The 19,710-nt window shown below is 44.8% G+C and overlaps 1 protein-coding gene across 7 annotated transcripts in view; it reads right to left on the reverse strand.

Annotated features, from left to right (window-relative positions):
* Nucleotides 1-1,216: 1,216 nt before the first annotated feature.
* The window catches only part of eps8l2 (EPS8 signaling adaptor L2), a 333,811-nt gene continuing 315,317 nt past the window's right edge, over nucleotides 1,217-19,710 (reverse strand). For all 7 annotated transcript variants that reach the window (XM_072466344.1, XM_072466339.1, XM_072466342.1 and 4 more), the window contains 3 exons: nucleotides 16,202-16,385; nucleotides 8,085-8,217; nucleotides 1,217-7,292 (listed from right to left, as the gene is read on the reverse strand). In XM_072466344.1, coding sequence (XP_072322445.1) covers nucleotides 7,221-7,292; nucleotides 8,085-8,217; nucleotides 16,202-16,385 — 389 coding nt within the window. In that variant the 3' untranslated portion in view covers nucleotides 1,217-7,220. The remainder of the gene's footprint in view (nucleotides 7,293-8,084; nucleotides 8,218-16,201; nucleotides 16,386-19,710) is intronic.

Genomic DNA, 19,710 nt, shown 5'->3' on the forward strand with positions numbered 1-19,710 from the left:
GGCCCGTTTCTCAATTTTTAATGCACACGTGAACCTCGCCATCAGGATTTCCACCCGATGGAGGTAGAGAATTGCAAAAGCCTCGGAGAATACCGGGTCAGGCCCGCTAATGATATGCCAACGGCGTTTACAGTACGTGCAGAGTGGAACGCATTGATGCCGGTGTCGAGGCACCGGAGAATTGCGATTTGGTGTGAAACTGGCACCTACCACGATTTTGGTGTCAGAACCAATTCTCCGCCCAATCCCGACTCCCGATTCTGGCATCGGTGACGGGAGAATCCCTCTCCCTATTTTTCCACTTGTTTCATGTGCTATATCTAATAGTGCATGGGAAATTAATCTTCTGCAGCAAAAAAATCAAAGGGCAGAATTTTACCGGGACGTGGCAGAATGCGACAGTGAGCAAGCAAAGCAGTGTTGTAGCTGTATTGTTGGGATCATAGAAAAATAGCTTCATGGGGCGGGTCCCATGACATCATGCTGGCGGGGCAGGCTCTGATTGAGCCCGCCATGCCAACAACTTAGTTTTCTGAAGGTTGTGGTGCCATTTTTAAAGGCTGCTTCAGTGCACAAGAGTTCATATGGACTCCCACCCCCAGCCTACACAACCCCCAAACAAGCAATCCCGACTGTCCTGGCAGGGCCTGGGTACTGCCAGGGGGCAATGTTGGGGCATTGCCGGGGCATGACCTTCTTCTCCACGAAGCACTCACCTGAGCTCCTCTGGGAGGCCCGCCAGGTTCATGGCGTGGGAGACGAGTCGTAATTCACGCTGTTCTACCTCATGCCAAAGTGAATGGATTTTCTCATGGGAGGTGGGGTTAGAGGATGATTCAGGCAGGGACATCTGATAACGATTTGTAAATGTATTATAATGATGCTCCTGACATTCAACGTCGGGATTTACATTACTGGAGGGTGATGGGGACAATCACAGCAAGACTTCCCACCAATGTAAAACATGATTTCGGCCTCTCCTGGGATTTTCCGCACTAGTCACCAAACCCGCCTGAAAGGAATGGAAGCAGAAAATCCTGTCCCAAGTCTGAAGGAGAAATGAGAGTATTTTGCAGGAACCAATTGAATTTGCAGATTTAAGATGTGCAGTAGTTTGAGGTTTGTCATCGTGGTTGGACACAGCAGCATAAACACACAAAGTGAACAATGTTGACTTGATGGTTCCAAGATACTAATTCAAAAAGAAAATACAATGTTATAATGCTTGCTTTCTTTTATTTAGTCATTTTACAATAAAGATGCATTTTCATAAAAAGAGCACTACTTTAAAAAATAAACTGAATTCCTAGTTTTGAAAAATCAATTTGGTCTAACTATTGCCTAACCCTGTCCTCTCCTCCATACCTAACAACTGGAAAACCATACAGTTCATTCTATACAAAGCGAACTTTAGTTTTTATTTCCTTTCCTGGATAATGTTTTGTACAAAGCACAGAACAATGCTTACCATCGAGGTTGCGAAGATGCTTATCACGATGAATTAAAAGACAAAAAATTAAGCAATGGAATTTTGACATTAAAGTATGTTAGTCTTTATATCGTAATGAGTTGAATTCATACATAGAAGAAATCAGAAAATCATGTCGAGCTTAGTTTTTTTTTCTGCTTCAAGTTTGCAATCTGCTTCTTTCAGTTACTTTCTTCAGTTAACCACACATTGCCCATATTGCAATAAGCACCAGACAGCTACAAATTTGTCTATGTAGTCTCTCTTCAGATTGTTACGCAGATGTGTGATGAATAATGAAGTTACATGTCATGATAATTAGGGCAAATGGTTTGTCACTGTTTAGAATTCTTATTGCCTTCGTGACTTTCTGAGCAAGACTTGGGCAAATCTCATTACATGTACTAAGTGCAGACATTTGTAAGAGTTATTGTGATGTTTAGAGCTAGAGCACAAATGTCTTGTGCTAGTAGTGATAATATTGGTGAAATCTGTCAATAATAGTAGTTACTGAGAATACTGGTGAGTGTGAGGCCACCATGTTCATTCTTATATATTACAAAATTGCAAAAAAGCGATCAGTCAAATCAATAGCAGATACTTGGGAACACCACCACCTCCATGTTCACCTCCAAGCCACACATCATCCTATCTTAGAGCTATATAATCATTCCTTCACTGCCGCTGGGTCAAAATCCTAGGACTTCCTTCCCTAGAGCACTGTGGGTATACCTACAGCTCAGGGACTGCAGTGATTCAAGAAAGCAGCTCACTACCACCTTTCCAAGGGCAATTATGGATGGGCAATAAATGCTGGCCTAGCCATCGACGTCCACATCTCGTGAATAGATAATTGGGAAAAAAAGACAACAGAGGAGTAATTCTACAATCCCAGTGAGGAGTCATGCAGAAGGGTGGTTGAGAGAATCAAGGTTATAATCATGTATTTATCCCTTATATATTCCAGTTCTGATTAGATTCAAAATGAATACTATGGAACAAAAATTTTAATGGAATCATTTCAATACTGGATGTGAGGTGGACAAGGCTTTCTTCAGTCAGCAAGTGAAGGCACCACAGACATTTGCATTTGTCCTCCGTGACAGGGAGATCTTCAAAATTCTAAGTGTGTGCAAAATGGATTCCATGACCTCTGGCCTTGGGGAAATATTTGGAGACAATGTTGGCAGCTGAAACCCTTGGTATACCATCTCTCAGGATCTAGCTTTCTGAAACAAGTAGGGAGGGAGTTAGAATTGGCCTATAAACCATCCTCTCCACATATCTCTCAAGCAAGTTCCTTCTAATTCTTGCCCATGTTAGTGTTAGGACACAGGACCAGACTGCCTATGCAGCTGTAGTTATGACACAATCTGGGACTGAAGCTCTGAGACAAGAGAATTGCCTTGTAGTGCACAGAGGTCTCTGATACCATTGCACAGCCAAGCACCACTGACATCCCTGGTCCTTGGTTAGCACCTCAATGCAGCACACCAGGACAGTTTTGGTGACAGCACAGAGCTGTGATGCAGGGGTAGGCACAACAGTGAATTGAAGTACTTGTTATAAATATAAGTGTGTAGTGGAAAACCACTTTGTGATATAAAGTACAGTATTGTGAGATATATCTGTTTGAGGGAGTGGTGTGTTATGCATTTGATGAAACTTTTATTCTCCTGTGGTACAACTTCATCAACGTGCCTCTCATTTCCTTTTTATCCTGTACCTGTTCTGCTTGTGCCATGCGGGAATAACTAGAGTGAAAACCATGGTAAATCTTGCATGACCGAAGGGTGGGAAGAAATAAAAGATTCCCCTGTTTGAACTTGCTGAATGTAGCCTGCAGAATCTCCTGAAAATGGACTCTTTCTAACTATTCCATTTGGAGCTGAATTTCCATACCAGGTTTGCAGAAATGAAGCATATCCTATTTTGAGCCAGGCAGGTAATATATTCCCCTTCCCTGCAGGCTGAATTCAAGTCAGGTGTCATTCTAGCAAAATGGACAGAATTTAGGGTGTTACAGCTTTGACCTTCACTACCCTCTCATCTGCACCCACGCATTACTTTGGAGGTGGATACATCTTCTGCCAGCAGCCAGTTCCACTGGAATTTAGTGAGCATAATTTGAATATTTCCCTAAACCAGGACAATACAACTCTTGAACAATTCCAGCCCTTCTCCCCATGTCCTAGTCTGTAAATGTAAAACCTGGTGTGGCACCAAATGATCCCAGGTTTAATTACCATTTTGTAATGAATTGGCGGATTTCAACTGGGCCCGCAGTCACAGTGCTATAATTCAGTTGTGTGTGTATATAAGTAAATGCTGGGTGAGGACAGTATTGGGCTCAGCTGTGAGGTTGTCCTCTTCTGTTATTGTTCTATTATAGCTGGATTTCCCCAGATCAAAACTGATCGAATATCATAGTGGACTCCAACAGAATTCCGACAATAGAGACAGTGCTCACCAGTGGAAAGGAGGAAATACAGAGTTACGGCATGAATGTGGCTGCAGCATTTGAAGAAGTGCAAACAGAGTTAAAAGGGAACAGGACCTCCGAAAACTGATGGACAAGCAGTCAAGTAGGCTTTGTTGGAAACAAGAGGCCCCCCCACAGGTGAATCAGTGGATATCAAACTGAATGCTTCTATGGGGCCGTCCTTCCTCTTGTTCGGGAATCCAGGCTTATTTCTGCTACCTGCAGGGATCTATTGCCACTGCAGACGCTAGTAAGTGACAGTGAAAGAAGTGGCAGCTAAGGGAAGAGGGAAGAGAAATCCTGGCTAGTGCAATGAGGTGGGCCTCATCCTGCCATTATCTGCCTTCTAATTTCAGGTTGACATATGGGTGAGGGAACAGAAAGTGGCTGCTGTATGTTGAAAGACTGTAACACCTAGCAGGTAACTAGGAAAACTCAAGAATAATACTGTTTCTATGTTCCATTAGATACTGGAGTACAGATTATTTGAAAGGTTATATATATTTGGTGGCATATAATTAAGGTAAGAGATTTCAGTCCTGGAAATGAGAAATAGTCCCATTCTCACCCAGCAACAGCAGCAAACACTGCATGGCTAAATATTGTGGGCTAGAAAGTAGAACAAAGCTTCCACTGCAGTACTGCAAAATATTGTGCCTTAATCCACTCTTAGCAATATATTATTTTCAATTTTTGCAACATTGCCCTCTGATTGGGTCCAATTTAAGAGTGAAAAGGTACTGCCAGATTTGTACTGCAGTCTCATGTTCAATGGTATTGGATTGGCAACTTCTCAAGCTCATTCACTTCTCATGCCATCAAATCATTTTGATTTCTGTTTGAACCTGGATGGAAGAGACAAGTATATGACCTGAAGTGGGGGAACTTTCTTCATGTGGGTACTGGATTATGTGCTAATATTTGCAAGCAGATGCATTTCTATCCTAATTCTAATTGATTTGGTACAGTCCCCATGTCTGATGTTCATTTTAATTCAGAATCACATATACATTTTCACATTAGAATATTTTAGGATCTAATTCTCGTCGCATCTGCTTATTAGTACTGATGCCTCTCTCCATGTGTTAATCCCCATCAGCAGGATGTGGCTTCTGGTTATGAGTTACATATCAGCACTGTATTAATACCTATTGTTTAGGGGTTCACAGTCAGTGTTGCACAATAATATGCTCGACAAGAGCTCCTGCATGGGTGGCTGTTGGATATGGATCTGGTGTCCGTTTGATACAGGTGTCTGTTGGGTGTGAATTCATGTTAATTCACACCCATAATTTCACACGGAATGTAGACCTTAGGTCAATTCGAAGGGTGGAATTTTTCCAGCTGTAAAATGTGGCTCGCCATCCAATTGTCTATTGACTTCAGTGGGACCAGAAAATGCTGCCGGCGGGAGGAGCAATAAGATTCCACCCCAAGTGTGTCAAACTGCATGGGCAGCTTTTGGATGATGTACTCATACAAGTTCTATATGACTGCCTGTTGGATGTGGATCCATTGCCAATTATTAGAAGTGTGGCTGTTAAGAATCTTTGACTGTGGACTTATGCTAGCACTATAATTATATGAATACTTACCTCGTGCTAATAATGGGTGTCTGTTTGATACTGTGTGGCAGTATTGTGTGGTTATCTATAACAGTGGACTTCGGGCAGGAATTTCAAAGGCTGATGGGGCAGAATTGGAGGGGGATGGGCTTGGACTTTTGCTTTGTAGGCTGGCATACCAGGTTTGCCAACACCATCCTGCCCTTGACCATTTTTGAGAAGGTCTTGCTCAAACTAGAGTTTTCTAGTTGGCAGGCGAAGCTCCACCCTGCGACCAAAACATGGACAGTAAGAAGAGGCGGCCTCCAAGCGGGAGCATAGGGCAGGGATATCATTGCATCCCACTAGAGACTTCCCCCCCTCCAACCAGACATGGCAATTGACCAAAGCTATGACCGCTTGCTGTCCAGTGGAGGGGTTATCTCTGGCAACTGTGAACATTTCATATTAAATTCTTCTGCCTGGTCTTCAGAGCATGCCTCCATTGTTTGGCGCTCTCTCTATCTCTCTCGGTTGGCATCAGCCACTCCCACCTCAGATGGTAGGGCTGTCGATGTGTCATCACCGGAGGATTCCTATTGGTTCGCCAGCTGCGGCAGTTATAGAATCATAGAATCCCTACTGTACAGAAGGAGGCCATTCAGCCCATCAGGTCTGCACCGATCCTTGGAAAGAGCACCCTACCTAGGCCTATGCCTCCACTCTATCCCCGAAACCCCACCCATCATCCAAGTTGGAAGCAAGCAGGTCCAGGCCACCCATTGGCCAACTCTCCAAAACTCTTGTTGGGTGTCTATTCCTGACAAATTGCAGGTGAGGACCGACATGATCCTGATGTTGGGGTTCCCGCCCCTTGTGTCAGTAATGCCTGGTGTCTGTTGGATATGATGTTATGCCAGTAAAACGTGGGTGCTTGTTGGCTGTGGGAAGATTTGCACACGATAAAAACACTACGATTTATACTTGTTTAAGAATGATTCAGAATGGTAGGACCGTTACCACTTGTGCAAGGAAGAGAGCTTATTTGACCCTATTTTACATTTTGTGGAAGGCTTAAACAGCAGAACCTGTATGTTAGTGCAGCAATATGTAGCAAGAGTCCTTAATAATATTAATAACATTGCTAGAAATGACTGTTTCTGATATTATGGGACAAATGTTTATAATTTGTATGATATTCATCTGTATTTTAGCAGAGTTGTCAACCCATTTATTTTATTGTTTCCACTAAAAGAGCAGGCAAAGGAACATTACATGATCACAGTCAGAATTTGTCCATTAATGTTGCCCATAGTAGTTGCTCAGATTATCTGTATAAATCGGGAGCTGGCTGTGGATTATCATTCTATTAATATTTAGCAAATTACATTTATTATGTGTTCACTTGGCTTCAGGTTTTGGCAACGACATAGCTCCACAACATTCACTACTGTAGCTACATGTGTATATATATATATATATATATATTATATATGTATACTTCTATATGTATATAGTGTGTATAATAATACTTCATGCCAACTACAAGACTGAAAGCCACGCAGGACCTGAATAGAAATTTTCTTTAGAAACAACAGGAGTAAAATCCACTAAACATTTATCATTAATTGTTATTAATTCTGTAAAAGAGACCCACCCTTCCATTTATACATGTTTAATTTATCGGTCTTATTGTCCAATCGCAAAGCAAACTGCAGTGAAATTTTTATTGATTGGAATCAATCCTTTCATGTCTTCGTTTCATGATTTCTTCCAGCTCTGTATCACCTCGATGTTTCTGTAAATTTGCATATAAAAAGATTATAAAGTTACCAAGTTAGCTATTTATTTTTAGCCATAATTATTGTTGTGTAAAAGTATATGGCCTGGTCGTGGGAGCATTCAGAGCTGGTTGGATAATGCTGCACATTGAGCTACAGGAAACCTTTCCAGAGTCACGTGTGTCCCCATCAACTCTTGGTCTGTCTGAATTAGTCTGATAATTCATGATAGAGCAGTTGAGGAGCAAAAGCGAGTTGAAAGGAGTTCCTTTGCTTTGATTAAAATGCCATAATCAGATAAGACACCAGCAGAGTCCAAGGATGGAAATCTCTACTCCTGGAGCTTTCCTTTCCGAATAGCTGGGATGTGCGCTAGCCCATGTAATACCTTGATTGCGCGAGTAGTTGAAACCTTCAATAGGATTATAGACTGGTAAACTTTGTTAGATATCCATTATATGGATCACCAAAACATTCAATTTAGACTTCAACCTGTAAATTATTCCAGGTGTCCATAACTATCTGAATTATTCAGGTACATTGTGATTGAAGTAAACTTTGCCTCCTTTAAACACACTAGCCAGTATTTGAACAGGTACCTCCAGCACTTGATGCCAGAAAATATGTCGCAGGCAAAAACAAGGTGTAATCCAGCAGATCCCCAGTCCACTTTCAAAAATGCTTCCACCACCCAGTGCTTCCACTAATCTGACAGAAAGGCAGAAGAAAATTCTGCCTGTTGCTGTATGTCAGCTTGGTCAAGAAATACAAAAAGTGGCAGTAGTAGATGGTAACACGTTATTACTTACATCTAGCTCTACCTTCTGTACTTGGATTAGACTGTACACACGGGCACCTTCCTCTCCACACACCATCTTCAGTTCTTCTTTATTAAGAGAAAATATCTGTGCTCCTGTCAGTATGCCCAGACCACCCACTGTCCTGTGAAGATGAGTTCAGAAAAACAGAAATCTTTTTACAGTTCAAAGCACACCAAGGTCAAAATGGAGCCAGAGAGACAGATCGCTATACTATGCCGTGTTTCATCACATTATGCCATAATACATTTGTCACGTGTTGTGCATATCTTGCTTAATTACATCATATTACTTCACAAAAGCACTGAAGGCATGAAATCTATTTTCTTGGGGTGGGTGATGCAATATTCTCTTACCAAAATATTTTAATTTTGACAACTTATTGCTGCACGTTCATGCAGTTTAGAATCTACTATAATTCTACCATTTAAGTCAAAAATATATTTTTCTTAAATAGTTACAAATATTTAAATAAAGTTCATACAACTGCACAAGTTCTAATTTATTTCTGTGGGATTCAAAGTCCAAATATTCTGTGCCAATTTGTAAACTGAAGCCACCCAGAGGTACATCCTCCAATCAGAAGAAAAAGAGCAGGATTTGAGGTTTGGAGTCGGAACCCAGACATTAGGGTCAACAGGGGTCACAACCTCTGTTTGGGAAACAGTCAACCGGCAGGGATTTTCACCAAACTGGCCAGTGGGCAGGTTCACTGGGCTCATGCAACTGGAGGGCGAGGAGGAGGCCCTCCAGCTCCAAAGAATCTGCAAACTGCAGCTCAGATATTACATTAAAAAAAGCCCTCACAGGCTGGGTCACCATTGTGAATTACAAAGCCCTCCACAGGGTAACGGTGAGGCACCTGTAGCCAGGCAGATAGGGAAGGCCTCAAAAACTCTCTGGAGCGTTCCCCTCACCCTGGTCTGCTGCTGGGAGGCAGCCTCCAGGCAGCTGGCGTAGTCCCCAACACCCTGAGGAACCCACAGGCCAACTGAAAAATAGCAGTTTTGTTTCACTCGTTCATGGGATGCAGAGATCGCTGGCTATGCCAATATTTATTACTGATCCCAAATTATGCTTTAAAAAAGTGTTCATGGGGCATGGCAATCCCTAGCTGAGCCAGCATTTATTGCCCATCCCTAATTGTCCATGAGGGGACAGTTAAGAATCAACCACATTGCTATGCATCTGGAGTCACATGTAGGCCAGACCAGGTAAGAGTGGCAGATGTTTTTATTTATAAAAAAATATTTTTATTCAAAATTTTACAGAATTTTTACAAAACTACTACTAAACAAAAGGCAACAAAAAACAAACAAACAAAAAAAAGGATTACCAAGTTAACAAAACAAGGTGGGATAACTACCATTTACAAGAAAAATCTATCCACAACCCATACAGCACCCGCCCCCCCCCCCCCCCAGTTTGCTGCAGCTGTTGACCTCCTCACTCAACGTTCCGCAAGAAAGTCAAGGAACGGTTGCCACCGCCTGGAGAACCCCATCAAGGCAAACTTTATCCTCTCCAAACCTAGAAACCCAGCCATGTTACTGACCCAGTCTCCACACTTGGGGGTTTCGCATTCCTCCACATTAACAAGAGCCGTCTCCGGGCTACCAAGGAGGGAAAGGCCAGGTCTCCGGCCTCTTTCGGCTCCTGCACTCCCGGATATTCTGACACCCCAAATATTGCTATCCTCAGACTCGGCTTTACCCGAGTGTCCAAGACCTTGGACATAGCCTTTGCAAAGCCTCACCAGAATTCTTTAAGTGCCGGGCATGCCCAAAACATATGGATATGGTTTGCTGGGCTCCCTGAGCACCTCACACATCTATCCTCCACCCCAAAGACCTTGCTCATTCTTGCCGCTGTGATGTGCGCCTGGTGTACCACCTTAAACTGAATCAGGCACAAGATCAGGAGGAATTGACCCTGCCCAGGGCGTCCGCCCACAGGCCCTCATCCAGCTCCTCACCCAACTCCTCCTCCCACTTGCCTTTCAGCTCCTCTGCCGAGGCCTCCTCCACCTCCTGGTATATGTCTGATACCGTTCTATCTCCTACCCACATGCCCAAGACCACCCTGTCCTGTATCTTGCATGCAGGTAGCAGCGGAAATTCCACCACCTGCTTCTTCAAGAAAGCGCGGACTTGCAAGTACCTAAAGGTATTCCCCGGGGGCAAGCTGAATTTCTCCTCCAGCGCACTCAGGCTAGCAAAAGTCCCATCTATAAACAGGTCCCCCATCCTTTTGATACCCGCTCTGTGCCAGCTTAGAAACCCTCCGTCTATTCTACCTGGGACGAACCTGTAGTTGTTTCGTATAGGGTCCAGACTGAGGCCCCTACCTCCCCCCTGAGCCTTCTCCACTGACCCCAGATCCTCAGCGCCACCATCACCATGGGCTTGTGGTTTACCGTGCCGGCGGGAGTGGCAGCGGTGCCGTTATCAGTGCCCCCAAGCTAGTGTCCCTGCAAGACGCCGCCTCCAGCCATTTCCCCGCCCCCCCCTCTCTACTAGCCATTTCCGAATCATGGATATGTTTGCTGCCCAATAATAACTGCAGACGTTTGGCAGGGCCAGCCCCCCCCCCCCCCCCCCACTGCGCTCTGAGAACAGTCTTTTAACTCGCGGGATCTTGTTTGCCCACACAAATCCCGTGATAATCCTGTTCACCCACATGAAAAAGGACTTGGGGATGAGGATGGGAAGGCACTGGAAGACGAACACGAACCTGGAGAGGACCGTTATCTTCACGGACTGCATCCTGCCCGCCAGGGAAAGCGGTAGCATGTCCCACCTCTTAAAGTCCTCCTCCATCTGATCCACCAGCCGCGTTAAATTGAGCTTGTGCAGGGCATCCCAACTCTTAGCCACCCGTATGCCCAAGTAGCAAAAGCTCCTCTCCACCATCTTGAGCGGGAGCTCTCCCAGTTTCTTTTCCTGGCACCTCGAATGGATCGCAAAAAGCTTGCTTTTCCCGACATTTAACTTGTACCCAGAGAAATCCCCGAAATCCTTTAGGATCTGCATGACCTCCCCCATCCCCTCCACCGGATCTGAAATATACAGGAGCAGGTCATCCACGTACAGTGAAACACGATGCTCCCCCCCCCCCCCCCCCCGAACCAGCCCCCTCCAGTTTCTAGACCTCCTCAGCACCATGGCCAACGGCTCGATTGCTAGGGCAAACAGCAGGGGGGTTCAGGGGGCACCCCTGATCGTTCCTCGATGCAGCCTAAAGTACTCCGACTGCAGACGGTTCATGGACACACTCGCTACGGGGGCCTGATACAGTAATTTGACCCACCCGATGAATTCCTCGCCAAATCCAAATCTGCCTAACACGTCCCACAGGTCCTCCCACTCCACCCGATCGAAGGCTTTTTCCACATCCATTACAGCCACCACTTCTGCAGCCCCTCCTTCCAAGGGCATCATGATCACGTTCAAGAGCCTCCCCACATTCGTGTTCAGCTGCCTGCTCTTGACAAACCCAGTCTGGTCCTCAATTCTAGTGGCCAGGATCTTGGCCAACAGCTTGGCGTCTACATTAAAGGAGTGATATCGGCCTGTAGGAGCCACATTGCAGCGGGTCCTTATCTCGCTTAAGGATCAGCGAGATCAAGGCCCGCGACATCGTCGGGGGAAGGGTTCCCCTTTCCTTAGCCTCATTGAAGGTTCTCAGCAATAGCGGGCTCAACAGCTCTGAGAATTTCCTATAGAACTCTACAGGGTATCCGTCCGGTCCCAGGGCCTTGCCCGACTGCATACCCTCCAAACCTTTAAACAATTCCTCCAACTCAATCGGGGCCCCTAATCCCTCTACTAGCTCCTCCTCCACCTTCGGAAACCTCAGTTGGTCTAAGAATTGCTTCATCCCTTCCCTCCGGGGCTTCTAACTCATACAATTTACCATAAAAATCCTTGAGGACCTCATTGATCCTTTCCGAGCTCAGGACCGTGTTACCCCCCGTCCCTAATTCCCCCAATTTCCCTGGCCACCTCTCTCTTCCGTAGTTGGTGTGCCAGCATCCTACTTGCCTTCTTCCCATACTTGTACACCGCTCCTTGTAACTTCCTCAACTGAGCCTCTGCTTTCCCTGTGGTAAGCAAGTCAAACTCCGCCTGCAGGCTCCGGCACTCCTTTAGCAGCCCCTCCTCGGGGGATCTGCATACCTCCTGTCCACCCTAAGTATCTCCCCCACCAACCTCTCCCTCTCCATCCTATCCCCCTTCTCTTTGTGGGCCTTGATAGAAATGAGCTCTCCCCTGATAACTGCCTTCAGCGCCTCCCAGACCATACTCACTGAAACCTCCCCTGTATCATTGGTCGCCACATAGCTTTGGATACTCCTCCTAATCCACCCACAGACCTCCTCATCCGCCAATAGTCCTATGTCCAGTCTCCATAGAGGGCATTGGCCTCTCTCCGCCCCCAGCCTCAACTCCACCCAGTGCGGGGCATGGTCGGAGACGGCAATGGCTGAGTACTCTACCCTCTCCATTCTCAGGATTAGCGCCCTGCTCACCACGAACAAATTAATCCGCGAGTACACTTTGCGGACATGGGAGAAGAAAGTAAACTCCTTCGCTCTTGGCTGAGTGAACCTCCACGGGTCCACTCCCCCCATCTGGTGCATGAACCCCCTCAGGATCTTGGCCGCTGCCGGCCTCTTCTCGATCTAGACCTAGACCGGTCCAATGCTGGGTCCAGGACCGCGTTAAAGTCCCCCCTACTTACCAGACTGCATGACTCCAGATCCGGAATTTTACTTAACATTCGCTTCATAAAATCCGCATCGTCCCAATTCGGGGCATACACAGTCCCCCAGCCAGAGGCTCCCCGTCATGACTCCCCCTTTTACTCCAGAAATTGCTTCCCCTACAGCCAGCAAAGCTGCAACTCCCTCCCCCCCTCGATCCCCTTCTCCCAAGTCAAGCATCCGCTTAAACCCCCTTCCCCCCCCCTCATTGCACTCCCGTAAGTCAGCTGACTCCTGCTGACCTCGGCCGCTCCCGCCTCTACCTCCAATCCCTCTGTTGGCTCCCTGTGGCAGATTTATTCCCCTAAAGGACATTAGTGAACCAGGTGGGTTTTAATGACAACCGACAATGGATTCATCGTCATTATTAGACTTTTAATTCTAGTTTTAAAAAAAATAATAATTTCAGCATGGCCCTTAAGGTGGTGGCGAGCAGCCTTCTTGAACAGCTGCAAGAAAACACACAGTGATGTTAGGAAGGGAGTTCCAGGATTTTAACCTAGCAACAGTGAGGAAATGCTCATATATTTCCAAGTCAGGCTAGTATGTGATTGGAGGGTGTTGCCATTCATCTGCTGCTCTTGTGCTTCTAGGTAGTAGAGGTTGTGAGCTTGTAAAGTGGTGTCGAAGGAGCTTTGATGAGTTGCTGCAGTGTATCTTGTAGACGCTACACACTGCTGCCACAGTGCATCGATGGTGTGAATGTTGGCGGTAGCGGATGGTGTGCCAAACCAACAGGCTGTTTTCTCCTTGATTTTGCTGAGTATCCTGAGTGTTGGGAGCTGCACTCATCCAAGCAAGTGTAGAGTATTCTATTACATTCCTGACTTGTGCCTTTCAGATGGTGGACAGCATGGTAGCATAGTGGTTAGCACAGTTACTTCACAGCTCCAGGGTCCCAGGTTCGATTCCCGGCTTGGGTCACTGTCTGTGCGGAGTCTACACATTCTCCCCGTGCCTACGTGGGTTTCCTCCGGGTGCTCCGGTTTCCTCCCACAGTCCAAAGATGTACGGGTTAGGTGGATTGACCATACTAAATTGCCCTTAGTATCAAAAAAATGTTAAGTTGGGGTTACTGGGTTATGAGGATAGAGTAGATACGTGGGCTTCACTAGGGTGCTCTTTGCAAGGGCCGGTGCAGACTCGAATGGCCTCCTTCTGGACTGTAAATTCTATAATTCTAAATCCTATGACAGGCTTTTTGGAGGGGGGTCATTGCCTGGCACTTGTGTGGCGCTAATGTTACTTGTCACTCCAAGCCTGGATATTGTCCAGGTCTTGTTGCATATGGACACGAACTGCTTCAGTATGTGAGTCATGGATGGTGCTGAACATTGCAGACTTTAGATCACGCAATCATCAGGGGAAAGCCCCTGTTCTGACCTTATTTTTTTTAAAAAATATTTTATTCAGCCATTTTCATAAAAAACAAACCGACTCAGATGCAAAATTGTATAACACTATAAATGACCAACACCCCCCACCCCTGCGCTCCCTCCTCTCGCCCACCCTCCTGTCCGGCCACCCCCATTTTAACCCCCTTACCCCCCCTCCCCTTTTGCTGACTCCTCAATCCTCCTTAAAGAAGTCAATGAATGGCTTCCACCTCCGAGAGAACCCATCAACCGACCCCCTCAGGATGTATTTGATCTTCTCCAGCCTCAGGAATTCTGCCAGGTCACTCACCCACACTACTGGTCTTCTGACCTTATGATGAACGAAGGTCAGTGATGGTACAGCTGAATACAGGGCAGAAATGCTGCCCAAAGTTGGTTCCCTATCCGATCTGGCCTGGATCAAGCTCTGTGCCAGTTCTGACATAGGTTAGGGTTTACCCAGATTGAGGCCATGCTGATTTAACTATTTCATTTTTATTTTTTAAGTAGGGAATAAGAGTGAGTCAGGGTCAGTGAAAGAAAACCTTCCAACTGATTAAACTCAAATATTAATTTATCTTTCTGTTTTCTGACTAAGAACTGTAAAATAGGAGCTAAAATTATTTTCCATGTTTAACATGTGTGTGTGGCAGCCTCTGTAAATAAATAGATAGATGCCTCACATGAAAAGAAAAGGGGACAGTAGAACATCATATGAACAGTAAGGGGCGATTCTCTGGCCACATTGCGCCTAGCTCAAATCCTGCTATGCCGGGGGAATTGCAGGAGAGCCAGAAACGGGATTTGTGCCGGAAGCACAACAGCTACAGATTCTCCCAACCCGCTCTAGCTAGCGTGATCAGGATCAGAAACTGATCACAGCTCATTTGCAGTCATTTAAATCTAATTAGTGAGATTAAAGTCGAATGCGGTGACGTCCCGGGGTATTCTCCCATACCCCCCAGTCGAGAATCACTACTGTTGCTTAAAAGCGGGGACCAGGAGCCATGGATTCCAAAGGAGAGTAAGGAGGTGAGTATCCCTCCACTTTCCTTCAGGCAGCACAAGAGCACAGAAGCTACTGGCTAGATATAGTGGTGGTGCGGGGGGGTCCTTCAAGGAATCTGGCAGTTGAGGATTCAGGCTGGAGGGGATCAGGTCGGGGGTCTCCATGGGGTGGGGTTCGCTTTGTGCCTGTGAAGCCTTGAAGCCTGTTTTCTTTCATGTTTAACACTCCATAACAGAGGAAAGCACAGTTGCAGCTTTCTGTCCCAAAATCCTCTCACAGGATAGAATCATTCTGTCGCATGCTTCTCGAAGAAGCATTTCATTCCCCTTGAGGTTTCAATAGGCTCTATGATTTCAATGTTGCAGTATGCCTTCTTTATCCCTTTGTGCTTGGTTGTTTACATTGAATTTCACACCTTACTGACATTTACAAGCCTCTTGAATGACAGTTGAAGGCTATCTCAAAGTAGGGATTAGCTTTGTTTATTTTTATAGCACTTTATGATCCATTGCTCTGAAGTGTTTCCTCTTTTGAACAGGGGTCCTGTATGGCAGCAATTTTTCTATAGTAGATTTTTTTCTAGGAAATTGCAGGTGCTCTTTCTGAGTGCTTTCTTATTCATAGTGGATTTATACTAAATGTTTCTACTGGAAATATACAGTGCCGTCATTTAGTGCTCAATAATATGACTTCTTTCAAGAATAGGCACAAGGAGCTGCATTTTGTTCTCTCAGGTTGATCTGACAAATTATTTTCAGTCTAGGATTTCCAAACTATGAATCACTTTTTTATCAATGTCACTTCTCTTCCTGCCATGTGGACGTTGACAACATGGATGATGCCGACCCACCCTATGTTTATGTGTGAAAGTTACTGCACTAGGATGAATCAAGTGGTTGTCTCCTCTTCATTTTGGCATATTTGTTTGTTATGTACAATCCTCTGCAGCACTACTTACGATTTGCTGAAGCCTTTCACCTCCAACCAGGATTTGACGTCCTCTGGGCCAGATTCATAACTCAGTGGTATTTGAATTGACGATTGCTTTGGGACCATGAAATTACGTGAGGCCGGTTTTGTTTTGTTAGTAGTTATTAAATGTAGCAGCTCATCATTAACTTCGTCCATCTGCGTCATTATAGCTGTTTTAAAAAAATCAACACAATTACCTTTTTTTCTTAATGGCTTTTCAAGTACTAATTGTTTTTCATACATGGACCCCTAAACCTCTTCAAACCTCCGCTATTCCTGGCTTTCCATCATTTCAAATATATTCAGATCTATTTGTTTTCGGACTAAACTGGATGACTTCAGATTTATCTGTGTTGATCTACCACAGATTTTCCACTTAGTTAATCTATCAATGTCTCTTTGAGGAACAGGGTGAATTGGTGCTAAGAGGATCGAATGGAGAATGGAACCAACTTGTTTACCCTACAGCAAGCCAGTATGGACTTGATGGGTTGAATGGCAGCCTTTAGAGCTATTATAACTCTATGATCTACAACCCATGAGTAATGAATTATGACAGCTGTGGCACACGTATTTAGTTTTGTCCAGACCACTGCCTCCTCATGTGTATTTGGGTTATTAAATTTAGACAATTAAACAGAACGATATAATATGGACAGACATCATGTCAAAGGCCAAGAGATTCAAAATCATTGACAAACAAAGGATTTTGTTTGTGATCGTGATGCCACAAAGCTTCATTTTCTTTTTTTCAAAAGGTCTCTTTTCGGGGTCACCCACATCCTGAAGATGAGGCTTTGGGCCCAGAGAAACATTATTTTCCAGGCCAATTTTCTTTCCTCCCTCTGCCTTTGGGCACTGTCTCCTTCCGAGGGTACAATCTCATGAGCACTGGTGATTCTTGCATAAATGACCATATGATCCCTGTCAGTGAGCGTTGGTAGGTTATTCAACTGCAAGAGGCACACAGTCAAATAGTGCAGAGACAGAATAGAAACACGCAGGGGCTGGATCCAGACACAGTGGAAGTATAGGAATAGAATACTAACAGGGAAGGAGAGTGCAGCAATATGGCAGGGGATTGACATTCTGAGGTTTGCTGTAATATTGACAAAAACAATTAGATATAAAAATTGGTGAATAAAATAATTGAAGATTAGATTTTTGAACTTTGCACTTCCAGTAGAGACTTGGAAGCGAGTAGAAATTCAGGCCAGGGCGGCGCATAAATTTCCAACCATTAAGTTTAAAGTGCACACAGATTTTATATTGGGGCTTGCAGTGGCTAAGCCTCTCTTATCAGATGCATAAAGTCATGAAATGAACCTTTCACTCTTCGTTTTGTTTGTTAATAATTTGTAGCTTTAGCAAGAGGCCTGGAAGGAACATAGGAATAGAAGTCGATCATTCAGCCCCTCGAGCATGTTTTGCTATTCATTTATGTCATGGCTGATCTGTACCTTAGTTTCAATGACCCACATTTGCGCTGTATCCAGTAATATCATTACCGAATGTAGCTGTTTTTCTGAATCTTGACCACTTTAACTGATCTAGCATCCACAGTCTCCTGGAGTAGTAGATTTCCACTACTCATTATGTGAAGGAGTACTTTCTGATTTCACTCTCAAATGGAATGGCTTTAACTTTAACAAACTACTTATTCTGGATACCCTCACCAGATGAAATAGTTTCTCAGTTATCTACCCTATTAAATCCTTTTCCACTTTGTTTAGATCATTCCACATTATTTTACATTTTAGGGAACAACAAGTCAGGTTCATGCAGCCTGTCCTCATAATTTAAGGCCCCGTGTAATCCAGGTAGATTGTTCCTGCAATCTTTCCAGGACCAACACTACCTATTACCTTTCTGCCCAGAACTGAATGCAGTAATCCAAATTAAGTCTTATCAAGGCACTATATAATTGAAACATATAGGGCGAGATTTTGTAATCGGCGATTGGGTGGAGAATCCCTTTTTATGATGAAATCGGGGGCGGTGCCCTTTCCGGATGCTTTGCCCCCTCCAAAATGGCGTCATCGAGGAGCACGTCGCATGCCATCGAGATGGGCTCAGGATGTTACAGAACGCCCTCCCCCGATGCTCCGCCCCCAATGGGCCGAGTTCCCGACCACATGGTTGACTCTTGGTCTCAGCGGTCGGGAACCCGGCGTGGCAGCCACGGATCATGTCCAGTGCCGCTAACAGTAGGGCAGGAGCCGTGCTTTGGCAAGGGCTGGGGGGTGGCCAGGCGGTGTCCAGGGGGGCACTAACTGACAGGTCGTGTCGCGTGCCATGTTGTATAGCGTGACTGCTGCAAGTCGTTGCTGTGTGCATGCACAGCCACAAACCCAGCAATTCTCCGGATGTTTATATCGAGAAGCCCATGCGTTTTACGTGGCACGGCTGCTAGCCCCTCACCGGTCGGAGGATCAGTGCTGGGGCCTCGCTGATTTTTCCCACGTAAAACGCCACGGATCCTCCGGACAGAGCCCTAAAATCGGACAATCCAGCCCAATATGTTATTTCCCTTTGTAATCCTGTCCCCTTAAGAAAATGGCCAACATGTCATTAACATTTTTGATTGCTTTTTCAGCCACTCCAGAAGTCTTTAGTGATTGGTGTACGTCGGCACCCAAATTATTTTGCTCCTCCACAGTTTCCAGTAAAGAAGATGATTTTGATTTGTCTTTCTTGGAGCAAAGAGGATGAACTCACTCACACTTACACATGTTGAATTCTATTTGCCACTGTCATATCTACTCACTTTATCGAAACAACTGAAAAATGAGGGAGAAAGTGGAGTGTGAGAGAACACAAGCTGGTAATATAAAAACAGATAGTAAGAGTTTTTAACCAAGTATTGAAATAGGCAAAGAGTAATTAAAACAAGCACTGGTCCCCTAGAGAGTGAATCTGGGGAAATGGTAATGGAAAACAAGGAAATGATGGAGGAGCTGAATACATATTTTGCTTCTGTCTTCACTGTAGAAGACTTAGAAAACTTCCTAAAGATACTTGAAATCAAAAGGTGAACAGGAGGGAGGAACTTTAAAAAAAAATCACCATCACTAAGGTAACGTGCTTGGATCTCAAGGCTAGCAAGTCCCAGGACTAGTTGACCTACATCCTCGGGTCTTAAAATAAGTGATTTGCAGAGATAGATACATTGGTTATAATTTTCCAAAATTCCTTAGATTCTGTAGGAGCCCCAGTGAGTTGGAAAATAGTTAATGTAACATTTTTGTTCAAGGAGGGAGACAGAAAGGAGGAGACTACGGGCCAGTTAATGCACATCATAGATAAATTGCTAGAATCCATTATGAAGGATTATTACAGCACGATACTTTGAAAATCTGAGTGTGATCAAACAGAGTCAACATGGTATTGTGAAAGGGAAGTCATGTCTAACTTAAGAGATTTTTGAGGAAGTAATAAGCAAGTTGGATGAAGGGGAACCTGTAGATGTGATATATTTGGATTTCCAAAAGGCAG

Source organism: Scyliorhinus torazame, chromosome 10 (assembly GCF_047496885.1).
Source record: "Scyliorhinus torazame isolate Kashiwa2021f chromosome 10, sScyTor2.1, whole genome shotgun sequence".
Classification (NCBI taxonomy): domain Eukaryota; kingdom Metazoa; phylum Chordata; class Chondrichthyes; order Carcharhiniformes; family Scyliorhinidae; genus Scyliorhinus; species Scyliorhinus torazame.